The 17181-nt window shown below is 39.8% G+C and overlaps 1 protein-coding gene across 3 annotated transcripts in view; it reads right to left on the bottom strand.

The window, feature by feature from the left end:
• slco4a1 (solute carrier organic anion transporter family member 4A1) overlaps positions 1-17181 on the bottom strand; it is a 158669-nt gene that overhangs the window by 44054 nt on the left and 97434 nt on the right. For 2 of the 3 annotated variants that reach the window (XM_033041956.1, XM_033041957.1), the window contains exons 3-4: positions 7592-7661; positions 3024-3894 (exon numbers count right to left, since the gene is read on the bottom strand). In XM_033041956.1, the coding sequence (XP_032897847.1) occupies positions 3024-3762 (739 nt within the window). In that variant the 5' untranslated portion in view covers positions 3763-3894; positions 7592-7661. Of the gene's footprint in view, positions 1-3023; positions 3895-7591; positions 7879-17181 lie in introns of those variants that run through there. The other variant, XM_033041955.1, reaches the window with a different exon arrangement.

Below are 17181 nucleotides of genomic sequence, written 5' to 3'. Positions count from 1 at the left end.
ATCTACTCTTGTTCCATTATTTGGTGCCTGTCAGAAGGAGAAAACCCTCTTCCGTGTAAAAGCCAATTAATCATTAAATGCATAAAGTGACAACATACTCGATTATCCTCACTTTTTCAGTGGCCGAATGGATTGGAGTCTGAGGAAGAGTAGGGCAAGTCTACTATAAGGTGATCTGATGGGATGAGTGTGAGAATGCAGAATGAAGGGATTGGAATAATGTGCATGCCAGAATGAAAGGGAATGAGCCTCTGCATTAATCTTTCCTTACTAGAGGAAGTCATTATACCAGGAGCAGGGAACCGCTGACTAATGTTTGTGGTCACCCCGAACATGCCCGCTCAATCCAACAAGTCAGGAAATATGGCTGTAACATGTTCATGCAGCGATTGGGTTAAAAACATAGACCTAGAAACATAGAAAATAGGTGCAGGAGTAGGCCATTCGGCCCTTCGAGTCAGCACCGCCACTCAATGTGATCATAGTTGATCATCCAGAATCAGTACCCCGTTCCCGCTTTCTCCTCATATCCCTTGATTCCATTAGCCCTAAGAGCCACATCCAACTCTATCTTGAATCGAGGGTTCAAATGCCTCTAAGACAAACTGCATTAACTTCAGTGTTTCCCATGTGTTATCAGACCCTTGCCAAAGCTCCCACCCATAACGTGTTGACATTAAAATTACATGCATACTTCTTCTTCTTGGTTTCTTGGTCCTCCAAAATATTCCAAATGGAATTTAAACTGGAGGTGGTGGAGGGAGGACTTAAGCCAGAAAGGGTTATTGGGAAGAAAGAGCTACTTTAAATTTAGTTGCATCTGCTTGGGTAACTATAGTAGGGTGGAGATTATTCCATGCTTTAATTGTGCGGGGGAAGAACGAATTGCTGTACACATCTGTCTTTGTAGCTGGGATCACAAATTGGATTGAATGCCCTCGTCTGTTCCTAATTGGTTTGGGTTAGGTGTAGGAAATTTCAGCACTTTCCTTATGCCCATTGTTTTATAATGCTTACACCTGAGTGTGCGTTTAAAACGTCAGTGCATGAGATTTGTAGGAAGTATGAGCATGAATTGGCGAAGGCAGATCTGTCATCCACTGAGACATTTCAGGTCCATTTATGGGGTTGTGCCCATGATTAATTTCCGTGCCCATGATTAATTTCCAGGCCCTTGTCTATTTCCAGGTCTACACTTGGACATCTCTAATGTCAAAGTACTGGCCCCAATACATGTCAGCTGTTCATGATGCCTCATGTCAGATTAGAAAATAAAATTGCATAATACACACTAAGTGTTCCGAGCAAATCTTTGTCCTAAAACGATAACCAAAGAATGCTCGAGATAACAGCAAGAACTTTAGTGTTTACTTAAGAGAATTAAACTTTTATGTAATGTGGCACAGCTACAATGTATTTTGCTCCACATGTGACTCCTTACAGGAAGATATAAATTGTTACTACAATCTTGCTTAAGTCTCTATTAAATTACAGATCTAAAAATGGAGAAATAAGATTATTTTTAAATTGACATTTAGGCACCTTTTGGACGGAGTCAAGGATTTAGTTTGTGCAAACAGGTATGTTGGATGATAAATACGTGAACTATTGCTGTAATCTGTACAGTATTATTCACTTTCATTAGTCAAATAATGCAATCACACAAATGAACAATGGAAAAAGGGCATGACTGATTTAAAAAAAACTTAGTATTGGTAATCATTACTAGTCAAATCTCACGTGGCGACATTTCAAGTTGGAAACTTCTTTGGCACTGATGTGTTGGGCCAAAGGGCCTGTTTCCCTGCTATATAACTTTATGACTATGAAATATTGAGAGGCATTGTGAGATGGGAGTGCGATGGAGTTACATATTTAGCTCAAATTATTTCTAATTTTGCTGCAAACAAGGGGAAATAAAAGTACAGGTGTTAATAACTATTGGACAAGAAGATGTATCCAGTGGTGATGAAAGCATTTGGCATTCGTTATTGCAAATGATCCAGAAGAAACTATACAACACAGAATTTCTGAGCCTTGAAATTATATTGGGTTTTATTACTTATTTAAAGTAAGAAACTACATTACTTTTGACTCATTATGGTTGAGTATCTCAATTTGGGTAATAATTTATTTTTAGGAATCTAGTTTAGTTTATAACAAGCACGGAGCAAGGCAGATCTGTGTTTATCCAGTACCACCCAGGTATGCCACAACTACATTGAAGATGATCTAAAATAGATCTTCATTCCCCACGTCAAATGTTTGTTTCCACTGGTACTGCCAAAAATCTACAGCAGTGATATGCCATCGATAAAAGTGCATCCAATTCTAAGGAGATACCCTTTACAATGCCATCAAAAACAGCAATCTGTTTTGACTACAGATTGCTGAATTGTTGAAAGGAACGTGTTCTGACGGGGATTGGCTTGGTACAGCAGATGTGCACTTTGATTTTTACGATACAACTAACAGTACTAACTGCTTTAGAATCTTCCAAACCAAGGTCAGTGTGTTTTTAATATGGTTGTGATGGACTGTTTTCTAGTTAAGTCTAATGGTTCAAATGTGTGCACATCACTTGGAAATCTTCGCAAATATTTGCAACATTAATCTCAAGTTGCATTAGCAACCAAGTGTTCACTGAATCTAAACTTTGGATCTTTATGTGGGTTCTGGTATTTAAAGTTGGAGGTTGATTGTTAAGGTTTCTCTGATTCATAGGAGATAGCCTTCATCTAATTAACAGCATTGTTCCTAATTCCTTTGGGCTTCTCCCACCAGCATAACTTTGTCAGAAATAAGGTGGTGGAAGAATGTCTTTCAATGTTACTGCTAAAGAACAGGGAGAAATTCCCTATGTATTTATCTAATTTTACAGACAGGGATTAGTTTTATTTGATCCCTGACTGAGCAAAGGCATGAGATTTACCAGAATATTTCCTAAGCCCAATTGCCATCGTAACAACAACAGGAAGCCCAGAAGAGTAACACTGTTCATCGCCACCTCTCGATACACTCACCGATGTAAACAGGAGCATGGTTGGACCTGACATTTTCATCGAGATAGGTCACTCCCAGGGTGTACAGTGGTGTTGCCCCAATGCCATGGAGGAACTGTCCAAGCATGAACAGAAACCTGTAGTTGGAGGAACTCGACGAACCTTCCTGACATTGTGTAGACTTTGTGGTGTTGCATAAACCAGACTCCTCTGTTAAATCCACTATATAATGACTGGAAACAAAATGAGGCAAAGAAAACACGAGTGACCCCAAAGCCATGATTAAGACCCCCCAGCCGAGCCACTTTGGCTTGTGACCACTCCCACCAAAGTAGCTGACAAACAGCAGGCAGATGCACGCAGCTATGTCATAAGAGCTGGCAATCATGCCACTGTGGTAGCTGCGTAGATCAAATCTCCGTTCAATTGAAGTGATAACAGTATTTATAAATCCATTAACGATCATTCCTTGGAGAAAGGAAGCACAGCAGAGGAAACCAAGGATTCCTATTGGCGTGTTGCAAACCTGCAGAAATTTGGGCTTGAACAGACCCCAGCCACACACATGTTCAGAATTGCTCGAGTGCGAATTATGTTGGTAGGACTTATTGTATACTTTTGTCCCATTGCACTGTATTTTCTCGTTAATTACTTCAGAATCCGCAGTCTCTACATTATTGGTGCTCAAGCACGGTTCATTTAAATTCAGCAGTTCCTGTCTGGAGCTGAATGAAGCATCTCCGGTTAAATGGCTCGACATTTTTCGTCTTCGTCCAAAGTCAGTTGCAGGATATTTCAATAAATGGAGAAGGAGAATTATCCCTTTCTACTTAGCAGTCCATCATGGAGACTCACTCAATGTCTTCAGCGTTTTAAACAAATTGGTTTCACTCTGCGGAAGAAATATGGCAATTATTATCAACCATGCACATGCTGTAAGTAGAGGCATAGACATGTAAACTCATAATGCAAATTTATTATTGCTTCAACAACATTTTCAAACCATGTTAATACAAATTTCTGTGCTGTACCATAATCCTTAAAAAATATATATTTTATATTGAAATCTATACTTTGCAGTTAACAGATGGAATTTATGAGGGAATGTGCATTTTGGTAGTCCAGTATTGAGAGATCTAGACTAATAAATTAAAAAGGAAATATTACGGCAATAAACTGGTCTCAATAAAATTAGCAATGTGGTCAATCAAAACTGCCTTGCCATGTCCTGATGGAAAAAACGCCTGCCACTGTAACTTGACGTCTTACCAAGACGGCTGATTTAGAAATGCCTTCCTGAAGTTGGGTTGATTCTCCTAGACCGGTGTCTAGAGGAATAGCCCACAGGAGAACGAGGAATAGATAATGGCCCACAGGAGAACAAGGGATGGACAATAAATACTGGCATTGTTGAGGTCATAGCAGCATTCTGAAAATAAAATACAAGTATCCCACCCAAGCACATTTTTTTTTAGGACAGAAGTGAAAGACCGAAATCCAGTTAATAACTTCAATTTAAAATATTATATGCGCTTTACAGATTTGTTACGAAACAGAACATAAGAAAGAGATACTACTTCAGGTGACCCAAAGCTAGTAAAAATGTGAGGATTCAAGCAATGAAATGGAATCAAAGATAGATAGTTGGGGAAGAAGTTTCAATCTCCGATATCTGGGCTCTTGTAGTTATTCTAACGGAGGATGGGCAAAGCACTCTAATTGGCGAAGCATATGGGTCTTTGTGTAAATTTACACCGCTGCACGTCATCATTCAGCCCATCATATCCATGTGGGCTGAAAAAACCCCACTTCAAATTCTCAACTTGTTGTCGTGCAAGTCAATGCCGATTCAGATATCTTTTAGTTTATTTTAAGATACATTGAAAAAACAGGCCCTTTGGCCCAATGAGTCTGCATCGACCAGCCATCCCTGCACATTAACATTATCCTGCGCACACCAGAGACTATTTTACATTTTATACCAAGCCAATTAACCTACAAACCTATACATCTTTGGAGTGTGGGAGGAAACTGAAGATCTCGGACAAAACCAGTGCGGTCAGGGGAGAACATACAAACTCCATACAGATAGTACCCGTAATCAGGATCGTACCTTGGTCTCTGGCGCTGTAAGGCAGCAACTCTACCGCTGCGCCACCATGCCACCCCAAACCAGATGAGGATTTCTTCCTCTGTTTGTACATTGCAAACCATTCTCATCACAATGTTTGAAAAAAAATTGACTTCCCTCCAAGGCTTCTTGTAGGATCTTTAATCTAATCCAGTTTTTGAATCTGGGATACTGATTCTTCCGATCTATTTGGCAAGCCCAATTAAAATCTTATACATCAATTAAATCAAACTTACTCCAATAAAACAACCCCTGCCTGTTCAGACCTTGCCAATAACTAACATTCTCCACTCCCAGTAATATAGTCATGTAGGTGGTTGAAAGCTTCAAGTTCTGAGGAATAAATATCGGCAGCAATTTCTCCTGGACCAGCCACATCGAAGCAATAGACCTTCAGCCCAGAGACATTAGGTTAGACGAACTAGATACCAATGTCTGACTATGGGAGTGTGTAGGGGGCACCTGAAATGAACGGAATTGGGTGTCTGTCCGGTACCGCCCGCTGCGTGTAGACCTGGAGTACCCTCCAAGGGGCCAAAAAATGGGTGCTAAATAGATGAGTGAGGTACCACTTAAATCCACTACCATGGTGTGCTCACTGCCATGCCTATATCAACAACACAAACGGCAGACATTTTTCCCGCTGCAAAAGGCCAGCCAGACCTAAAGGGCCTAAAAAATGGGCTAGCATATAGACGAGCAAGGTACCACTCAAAAATAATGCCAAATGAACAAGTTGAGTTCATAGAGTACAAAATGGGTTACGCCAGACAAATAGTCCGCTGCACGACAGGTACCAGCCCCTTGTTCTGGACTTCCCCAACATCGGGAACAATCTTCCTGCATCTAGCCTGTCCAACCCCTCAAGAATTTTGTAAGTTTCTATAAGATCCCCCCTCAATCTTCTAAATTCTAACGAGTACAAGCCGAGTCTATACAGTCTTTCTTCATATGAAAGTCCTGACATCCCAGGAATCAGTCTGGTGAACCTTCTCTGTACTCCCTCTAGTTCGTCTAACCTAATTTCTCTGGGCTGAAGGTCTACAATGGCCCAAAAATCACACCGACGCCTCTACTTCCTTAGAAGAATTAGAACGTTTGGCATGTCACCAACAACTCTCATCAACCTCTAAAGATGTGCTTAGAAAGCATTTTATAGGGATGCATCCCAGCTTGGTTTGGGAACCATCCAAGCTCGTATGAAATTGCAGAGAGTTGTGGATGTAGGCCGGACAATCACGCAAACCAACCTCCATTGACTTACACGCTGCCTCGGCAAGGCCACCAGCAAAATCAAGGATGAGTCACTTCCTCTTCTCCCCTCTCCCATCAGACGAGGTACAGAAGTTGGAAAATGCATATCTCTAGATTCAAGGACAGTTTCCAGCTGTTCGAGGTGCTTCCAGCTGTTATCAGGCAACCGTTATCGCACCAGCTAGAGTGGTCCTGACCTCCCATCTACCTCATTGAAGACTTTCAAACTACCTTAAATTGGACTTTATTGGATTTTACCTTGCACTAAACATTATACAGATAAAGCAGAGGGTTTCAAAATGAAATCAAGTTCGTAGCTGGAGCACTCATCCAAGATCTGAATGTTAAATGGGTTAAATGAAAGCTGAAAGAAGAAAGATAGTAACAAGGACCTGCTTTATGCACATCTCCCATTAATTTACAAATGGAAGGAAAAATGATGAAATATTGCTTCTTTAGGCAAGATCATGTTGCAACAATCTGTACGGTGCAAAATCAGAACTGGAAAAATGAAAAAGGATTTTTTTCAAATGGATAGTTCTGACCCGAAATGTCACCTATCCATGTTCTCCATGAATGCTGCCTGACCCACTGATTTACTTCAACATCTTGTGCCTATCTTTGGTATAAACCAGCATCTGTCTGTGATCTACCAATGTGATTGTTATCACATCATAGACAATTCCCTGGTCTTTATAGAGTTTTCAAAACACTGAGCAACATAAAGGTTAAATCAGATTGCAGCTGTTGATGATATTGTCAATTTAATTTAAAATATCCAAAAAGAAAAGCTTTCACATTGACTGGAAATTGCAACATAACAATTGTTTCATCACACAAGTTGGGAGTATTTGGAGTATTTCGAACATGCTCCATCATTCAATAAAATCTAATTGTAACCTCAACTCACATTCCCGCCTGCCGACAGTAACTTGCACCACCTTGCCTATTAAAAACATGTCTAAAAATATTCTAAAACTCTTCTTGCATCACCCTTTAAGGGGAGATATTCAAGAACACAACCTTCAGGAGAAAATATTTCACCTGGTTTATGCAAGTCCTTAGACATAAGAGCCTTTCTCTTAAGGCAAGTTGCTCACTACCGATATCAAACTAATATACATTTTAACAAGTTCCAATCTATTTACATACTTTAAAACAAAAATAAGGCAGTCCAGTCAAATTTAACACAAAATGTACTTACCAGGACAGGTACACTTTCTGTGTAAAAATAACTTGAATAGCTGTGGGTTTTCACTGAGGAAATCCTTCACCTGGCGAGACAGCAAAGAGCAATAGGCTATTGATTGTTCAAATACTTTTAAACGCAGTCACCGTAAATACAACAGAGGAATTACTGTGCAAGTTACATAAAGCATCGACATAAATGATATCAGGAAAATCTGTCACTTCGAACTGCCGGATCCTTAAACTTCAAAAATAACTTTCAAAGCAAAGTGCAAAGAAAGGTTCCACGGCTTTATAATAGAGTTGTCATGTACACTGATCAGGTGCAGTAGGTGGAGCTTTCTTCTGTACCTCTGGCATAGCTGAATTCTCATGGGCGTATATTAATGCTGGCAGTCTGCCAAAAGTCCAAACATGTTTATGTATCACCAGCTAGTTGCCTCACCTTGACAACTAAGAAATAAAAATGGCACTCAAACTTGTCTTTAATGTAACTAAAGACAGCTACAGAATAAGAACTAAATACAAACATTTAATTGATCTGGGCTGGGATTTCCTACCTAACTAACGATAGTGGACAGAAAACAGTTCTGGACACCAACAGTCTTATACGATAAAATCAGGAAATGTTCTCACAGCTATTGTGAAGATAGTTAATGTTTCAATTGTCAGAACTCATTAGTATGTTTGGAAATAAATAAAACATTATGCTTCTGTTGACAATTAATCGGTGCAATGGACACTGTTATTTAAAAAGATCTTGTTAATTCGATCAATTAAATAGCATGTTGAGGTTCTGAATAAATTTCAGGAATGAATGGGATAAATAAATGATGAGGATAAGTCGTCAAGACTCCAGGGAAGGGGTGCAACTAGTGAATTACTTTGGGAGAGAGGCAGCATAGACATTATGGATTGAATGGCCCCTTTCTGTACTGTCACCATTCTATGATAGTGGGAATGTCAACATAAACACCATGAACTCTTCACTCTTTTAAGATCACTAAAACCAATGAGTATATTTTTTTGTTTTGATGGCAGGCCATGCATTGTTGCTGCTGCAGGAGTACAATAAATGTGGCCTTCTGAGACGGACAATAATCTGCGTCGCCACTGAAGGCAGAATCTACCCCAATTTCCTTTGCATTAAATTACCCCCTTTTTAAAACATAAAATATTAAACTTTCCCTGTGAAACAAACACTTTTAAAAAGTGAATACTAATCCATTCCATGTTCAGTGTTTGGTTAATGAGCTAACAATGTGTCATAAAATGTTGAGGAACAAGATGAGGCTTTGTAATCCATGTCAGCTAAAAGGAGTAATCAAAATGTAATTCCTTTATAGCTTATGAATTATGATATTTCAACAGCATGTTCAAACATTGTTTTTAACCAGCAAATTTACAAGCTGCCACTTCTATGGTATTAGAATGTCAGAAATTTGAACTATATAAAGACAGAATTAATTCCTTTAATTTAAAAATTAAAAAACAGAAAATACTTTTTAAAATGTCTTTTCAATGGAAAGGAATTGCTGTAGGAGAGAGGTGTATTTCAATTAATTTGCATTTCTTTCAAAATTAAACTTTAAATAATTTTCAATAAAATGTAAATCTCCTGAACTTTACCCAAATCCATTTCTTTCATCACTGGGTTTGGCCCAAATCTAACCTGGAGCAGCTCCGATGAGCTGGAGAATTGCAAGATGTTGTTGCAAGTATTGCAGCTCCCATATGGACTCCAACACGATGCAGTTGGAGGAACAGAGAAGCAGCTTTTCAGTAAGGTCAAGTGCTTATCCACAAGCATTTGAACAATGAGCAAATAAATGAAAGCAATTCTGTGTGCAATTGTCAACATTTCAGGAAAATCCAGGCCCCAGCAAACTACATGCACAGTTAAATGGGCAGTCAGTGAGTCTATTTTCTTCGGGCTTGTTGGTGCAATCTAGCTTTCTACATTTTATTTTCCAAGCAGAAAATAATTAGCCGATAAATAAGTTGTAATTGGCCTTATGTCAGTGTGCACTAAATTTTAATGAATGCCGAATATCATCTTGGCCCTGAGAAATAAATTTAATTTGTTGCGTTTAATTCACTCAAAATATTTCAAACTCCTATGACTTTTAAAAGCTTTATTAAAACATTCATTATATATTTCATTAGTTACCTTAATATATGGTTATCTCAATCTTTATTTCACAAACTATATTGTCTTAATCTATATCATTTTTGTTTATTATATATTCTTTATATGTATTGTTTACAGAACTGTTATGCTGCTGCAAGTAAGAATCTCATTGTTCTGTTGTCGATACATATCACAATTAAACACTCTTGATACTATGCAAAATCAGAAAATTAAAAAAGTCAGTTTTTTTTAAACGTCTTGGCTTGTATCTGGAAGGCTTCAGATAAGAATTCAGTGAGAACTTCACTCGTTCCTATAGGATGGTTAAAGTTGCCTTTCACAAAGTCCCTTGTCTTATTTCCTGGGGGGAGCGGCAGAATCACCGTCCATGTGACGAGGTGCAGTCCTGCAGCAGGAGCCTTCACAGCCAGAGAAGCATGAACATGGAAAGAGTTTGCAGAGATGATATTGCAGGTGTCCTGGCTCCTGTGTGGTTACGAGTACATAATTCAGTCTTTTAAATTCTATCATAGATAAAAGCTCCCCTTATGACTGTGAAGCTTCAATTAAATGTTGAGCGGGTTCTCTGCAAAGTGTTTAAGTGCATTTCCTAGCTCAACACATTGTAATGTAGAGCTTCATGTTGCAGGAAATGTTACTCAGGCTTGGTGTTTGCTATCAGAGCCATAGAGAGGGTAGGATTTTCAAAATAAGCTCATATTTCAGGTTTGGACATGTAAAGCTTTTGATATCTTTGGACAATTTAATGTTTAATAAACGTGCACGCAAACATTCCAATCTGCATGGTAGGTGAGGAAAGACAAATAATTTCAGGATTATTTCAGGATTTCAGAGAAAGAATTCATACTGCATAATATTATTCCTTTGCTTTTTTTTACACAACATTTCAGAATAGTCTCAGGGAATTGAATTTCCACTGCAAAATTAATTTCTGAAGATTTCCCAGCGGAAATATTCCTGCTGAACCCATCATGGAGGAAAGAGCACTTCCCTGAAATCAACCCTGGGATCAGGAAATGAGCAAAATCCAGAAAGGAACACGAGAGTCATATTCTCCCCTTCACAGCTGTGAATATTTTCCACTGTTTCTCTTTAAATATACAGATTATTTCATAGGCAGACTGAGCCAAAGAGGGGTTGCACAACTATTGAAAAGATTTGCAGTTGGTATGGACTAAAGAAATATTTGGAGCTCAAAAGTTTAACCGTGTTCCCGTTAAGCTATGTACTGATTATCAGGTGTCAATACCCCATGGATAGAAAGAAGAACCAAAACTACTGGGATGATTGCAATGTTGGAAGTGTCAAAAGATATAATTGTATTAAATGGGTTTGTGCCAATTCCTACAATTCCCCACAAAAGTTAGGTCTACTGTCCAAAACCAAAGGTAATGTTGTTACATCATTGCATTCTTAGAATAAAGGGGAGGTCATTTACGACCGAGGCGAGAAAAAAAGTTTTCACCCAGAGAGTTGTGAATTTATGGAATTCCCTTCCACACAGGGCAGTGGAGGCCAAGTCACTGGATGGATTTAAGAGAGAGTTAGATAGAGCTCTAGGGGCTAGTGGAGTCAAGGGATATGGGGAGAAGGCAGGCACCGGTTATTGATAGGGGATGATCAGCCATGATCACAATGAATGGCGGTGCTGGCTCGAAGGGCCGAATGGCCTCCTCCTGCACCTATTTTCTATGTTTCTATGTTTCTATTTCAGATTTCAAATACTTGATTTCTACAAGGTTAATAAATTAGCTTTGGATGCAGGCAGAAACGGTGGTATATTCCTGAGGTACAAACAAAATATGCTGGAAATACTCAACAGGTCAGGTAGCATCCAAAGAGAAGGAAAGAGTTATTGGCCTGGATCATTTGCAGAACTGCCTGCTGCAGTGGGTGGAACCACTGGACTGTGCAAAGCTTCAGGATTCCTACACAAAAGGTGAAACCCCCAAGAGTTTGCAAAAGCTGCTCCACGGCTGGTGTTCTGGCTGTACACCACTAATGGACTGCTCATCTTGTCCACCACTACTCTGATTAGTTCTCAGTTATTGTGCTGGGAAACCTGCTCACTGAATGCATGCCAATTTAGATTCCATGCAGACCCATTTAATTTGATTACTCAAAACAGGGTGTGATTTAAGTTAATTGTTGTTAGTTAATTTAAGTGCTTTACGTTTCCGCTATACTTAATTTATAGTAAGGAGACATGGAAGAGCAGGTTGGGGGAGGGGAACAGCAAGCGTCGACCATCTACAAACCACCCTTCTTCCTGCCCCATCAGTCACCACATGAACCATCAGTTCCCACATTGGCTACATCCAACACTACAAGGTTCACAGAACCTGAGACATCCTTAATCCCAAAGGACTACCTAAAGGATGTGAATGGAAAGGTAGGAAGCTACCGCAATGACAGCCCCCAGCTGAACAGCAAGGGCTCGTGCAGTGTGGAGCCTTTGTAGTCTCAAGAGGCAAGTCCTATCCAATAATTAATTTCTGAACATTTCTATTTAGCTGGGAATCCTCTTGCTCAACCTATTGCAAATTCATTCATTTGAATAGAGAAGGCAGGGAGGGGATGAAGGTCAAGTATAATAATTTGAGTTAATTCATTTGCCTTAAGTATATTTATTTTGTAATATAGTTCTGGAATGATGGTACACTATGGTGAAAGCAGTGGCATAATTAGTTAGAAATAGAAAAATAGGTGCAGAAGTAGGCCATTCGGCCTTACGAGTCAGCACTGCCATTCAATATGATCATGGCTGATCATCTAAAATCAGTACCCCGTTCCTGCTCTTTCAGGAGTTAGGAGTTATTAATTTATTTTGTTTCTTATATATTGACTATATGCATTAGATTTACAGACCTGTTAAGTTGCTGCAAGTAAGAACTTCATTGCACCATTGTTAGTGTATATCACAATTAAACGCTCTCGACTCGTGAGGGGTATGATTTGCTTCTTTTAAGGCCTGTCCCCTGTGGGGACCTAATTTACGCTCACCACAAACTCGCAGCATGGTCGACACGTGGTCCTAGGAGGTCACTGTAACTCTCCTTCATGCTCGAGAGAAGTTCCTGCATACTCACGGCCTCAGTTTGGTCGAGGAGAATATTTTACTACGCTGAAGAAAATTGTCCGCAAGTAAAATTTGGTCGGCATGGAAAAAATCTATATTTTAGTCGAGTAGGTCGGCATGTTATTATTAGGTAATCAAAGGCAATTGAAGGTAATCAAAGGTATTCAAAGGTATTCGTAGATAGTGTTAGTATAGTCGAAGGTAGTTGAAGGTGGTCGTCTTCACTCTCCACTATTCGGTGTCCAGTTTTCCCGAGAGCATCGGCGAGTAAATTGTAGATAGTCGAAGATAGTCTTCAACATAGTCGAAGGAGGTTGAAGGAGGTCTTCTACATGGTTGTAAGAGGTCTTCTACATATTCATAGGAGGTTCTCTACATTGTCGAAGGAGGTCGTAGGAGGTGTTCTACTTTGGCGCTACAACAAGACCATGACACTCTCCTAAACTTGCAAATTAGGTCCCCACAGTGGGACAGGCCCTTAGGTTAGAAAGGTCAGGCTTTGCTCATTAGCTGTGAGGTATCCACAGAGTGACCTGTTCAGTAACGTTCAGGCATAGTTGTCCCTCCCTTTATAAGCTCTTGCGGCTCAACACTATTCAATTATCGAAGAAGAATTAACCATTGAAAATCGAGTTTCTTATGTAACCTAATTACACCCTAGACTCATCATTCATTGCTCTATGAGTCAAAAAGAAGGCATTTCTTCGATGTAGAAATAAAAAATAAACAATCTGAGTAGATTGACAACAAACGAACTCCTGAAAGATTTAGGTGTGGCCAAAATATACAAATAGGGAAAAGTAATGGATAACTGGATAGCATATCTAAGCAGAACAAGAGATAAACACTTGAATATTATGCAGCAAGCAGTTATATGGTGCCTTAAGGACTCAAATGCTATTATACATTTTGACCCCATGTCCCAGTGGGGAAGACACATTTAAGTGTGGTGCTCACTATGAGGACTGTTAACTATGACTATCTGTTTTTGCACCCAAAAAATAAACATCCTGAACAAAGCAGGAAGATGATACCGGCCACATTTTCTATTGAAAGTTATTGGATACTCTCATTTTGTGCAGATTTTGACCACCATCTTGCCTGTAAGGCAAGAAAATGTGACGCATGCAATGTCATTGGTAAATTGGATTAGAGAGAATCCCAAGGCTTTTTAGACATACATTAAAAACAAAAGGGTAACTTGATAGAAGGTAGGACTGCTCTAGCATAATGGAGGGAATTTATGCTTGGAGTCAGAGAATGTAAGCGAGGTATGAAATGAGTACTTTGCACCTGTATTCACCAAGGAGAAGGACATGGTAGTCAGGAATATCAATGCAGGGAATACCTTTGCAAGAGTAGTTTAAAATCAAGAAGGAGGTGGTTTGGATGACTTGAAGAGCATTAAGGTGCATTCGTCCTCAGGGCCTGGTGGGATCTGTCCCAGGTTATTGAGAGAGGCAAGGGTGGAGATTGCAGGGTTGTTGGTGAAGAATTGTGTTCCAGATGACTGGAGGGTAGCCAATGTTGTTCCCTTGTTTAAAATGGAAAGTAGAGAAAATCCAAGAAATTATGGGCCCAGAGGCCTCAAGCAAGTAGTAGACATCGTACAGGAGAGGAATCTCCAGGATAGGATTTACTCATATTTGGAGAGAATGGGCTAATTAGGGAGCAGACAAAAGGATTTTCTGCATTGCAGGTCATGTTTTTTTGAGGGGGTGATGAAGGTAATTTATGAGTGTATGGCATGAATGTGTCCACGTGGATCTTAGTAAGTCAATTGATAAAGTCCCTCATGGCAGGCTGATTCAGATGATTAAAAATCATGGGTTCCATGGTGATTTGGATTTAGATTAAGAACTGGCTTATCCATGGGTAATTTTGGAAGGGTGTTATTCCAGCCGGAGGTGTGTAACCAGTGATGTTCCGCAAGGATCTGTACTAAGAGCCCTGTGATATATATAAATTACTTGGCCGAAATGTAGATGGGCTGGCTAGTAATTTTGTTCACAGTGAAGAAGGCTATCAACAGATACTGCAGGATATAGACCCATTACAGGTGTGGGTGGAGAAATAGCAGATGAAGATTTATCCAGGTGAGTGTGAGGTGTTGCAGGTTGGGATGCCAAATGTGAGGGGAAAATGTACAATTAATGACAAGATCATTAGTGGCACCAGTGGGTCCAAATCCATAGTTTCCTGAAAGTGGCAACCCAAGTAGGGAGTAATAAAGAAGGTGTATGCTATGCTTGTCTTCATAGGTTGAGGAATTGAGTACAAGAATCAGGAGGACCCCCCCCCCCCCTCAATAGAAATTACAAAGATTAGAGGGCATAGCTGTAAGTTAAAAGGGGGAAAGTTTAAAGGATACTTGCATGGCAAGTTCTGTTTTACACAGAGAGAGGTAGGAGCCTGGAACGTGTTGCCAGGGATGTTTGTGGTGACAGATACAATTGTGGCTTTTGGAAAGACACGAATATGCAAATGAATGAATATGGAGCACCTGCAGACAGAGGTTAGTTTAATTTGGCATCAGGTTTGGTACAGTCATTGTCTTTATGTTATGCTGTTCTGTTCTGTTCTATTTGTAGCATTGTATTTACAGGAATTTTAACTACAGAGAATTTGATTAACAGTGAGAGATAGAACTATTTGTTGCATGCTACAAAAGATTCCTTGCACTAAGCCAGTAAAACCTGTCTGTAGGTATTTAGCAAGGTCATATTTTCATGTTTGATCTAAACACATACAGAACCCAGGTTACTGTGCATTAAACACATGATAATGATAATCATATGCAAATAATGTTTGCTATGTAAATACTATAGCTTAAAATTATTTTTTAATAGAAGCGTCATCGTAAAAATATTCAACTTATACAACTTAATTTATTTGTATGTTCAATATGTATGTCCATTATATTCAATGTGTTCATTGTATTCAATAATCTGTACATCCATTATATTCAATAATCCATTAGTCCAGCTTTAGACACCCAATTTCAGGGAGTATTGCACATGCAGCAGAATAAATTTACTTCTGTAACAATGAGGATAAACATTTATATGCAGATGATTTAGAGAAACTGAGGATCTTCTTTAACTCTGGGAATGCAATAAAAACAAATAAATCGATCTTTTAAAAGTTAATAATTCTTAAAGATAATGCAAGGTATTTTCCCTGAGATGAATCTGTAAAGAGACATATTTTGGGTTTGTCATCATATATAAAAGGAACAGCAAAGTAGCAGCTAAAGAGATCTTACAAAGACCAGTGATTTAAAAAAAACATAGAATGCTCCAACAGAGCAGAATCTAATATATATTTTGAAAGTTTATTGTAATGTTTGATAGAGTGTACAGTGCTAGAGCAGGGGCACTTTGGAGGGTGTCTCAAGCACAGTGGACAATGTGTCCCTTTAGTGTGCTGCCAACACCATGATATTGGGCAATATCATCTTGCCAGTCACCTCTCAATGATCTTAAGATGCATAATCATGTGGTGCGTTGCAATATTAATATTTAAAATCAGGGAGTCAACTTGATTCCAATCAAAGTCGCGACAATGAGTCAAGCATGTGGGTTACTGATTCCTTCCAGCACATGGTCTAGGCCTGGGCTGACAGGTCAGTCATGTACTGCTGTCTTTGGAGGCTGCCCACTGTCTGCCTGATGGTTAACGATAAAATAAAACTCCTGGCCTTCTGGTCTGAACACGTATAGTTTGTAGCAGCCTGGTGACATAGCTAATGGAGCTGCTGCTTTACAGCTTCAGTGACCCGCTTTCAATTTTGACCCCCAGTGTTGTTTGTACGTTCTCCCTGTGACCGTGTGGGTTTCCTCCAGGGTTTCATCCAAAGACGTGCGGGTTGGTAAGTTAACTGGCCACTCTAAATTGTCCCCCTAGTGTATAAATTAGTGGTAGTATTTTGTGGGGGGTGTTGAGGGGAAATAGAGGTGAAACAAAGTGGTGGTGGACATGGATGCAGTTAGCAGAAGGACTTATTTCTCTGCTGAATATTCAATGATGCTATGTACACTCCTGCCTTTAGAATCTCCTCAAGCTGTGCACTGCCGTTTTTCAAAAATTACAGCAGGGTTTTGCTCAGATAGGTAAGTGAGCTGAGAAATGGCAAAAGGCAATAAGCGAGTTCTGTATTCCGACTCTGCATGCCCAGGTCATAGGTCACTAGCTATGAACAGTCTCGGCAACAGTGCTGCTGCATTGTGTGCAGGCTTGCGTTTCGTCCGTGGTCGGGGTCAGGGTCGGGCTCTGCTCTCCGTCGCTGTGGGTGCTCTTGAGTTGCTACTGGGCCGTCCACATCCCCTCCCCAGTGTTCCGTCCCTGTCTGGAGGTGTCCAGGGTGACCCTGGGC

This window comes from Amblyraja radiata, chromosome 23, assembly GCF_010909765.2.
Source record: "Amblyraja radiata isolate CabotCenter1 chromosome 23, sAmbRad1.1.pri, whole genome shotgun sequence".
Taxonomy (NCBI): Eukaryota; Metazoa; Chordata; class Chondrichthyes; order Rajiformes; family Rajidae; genus Amblyraja; species Amblyraja radiata.
The sequence above is the reverse complement of the archived record's forward strand: the minus strand, read 5'-3'. Positions and strand labels throughout refer to the sequence as shown.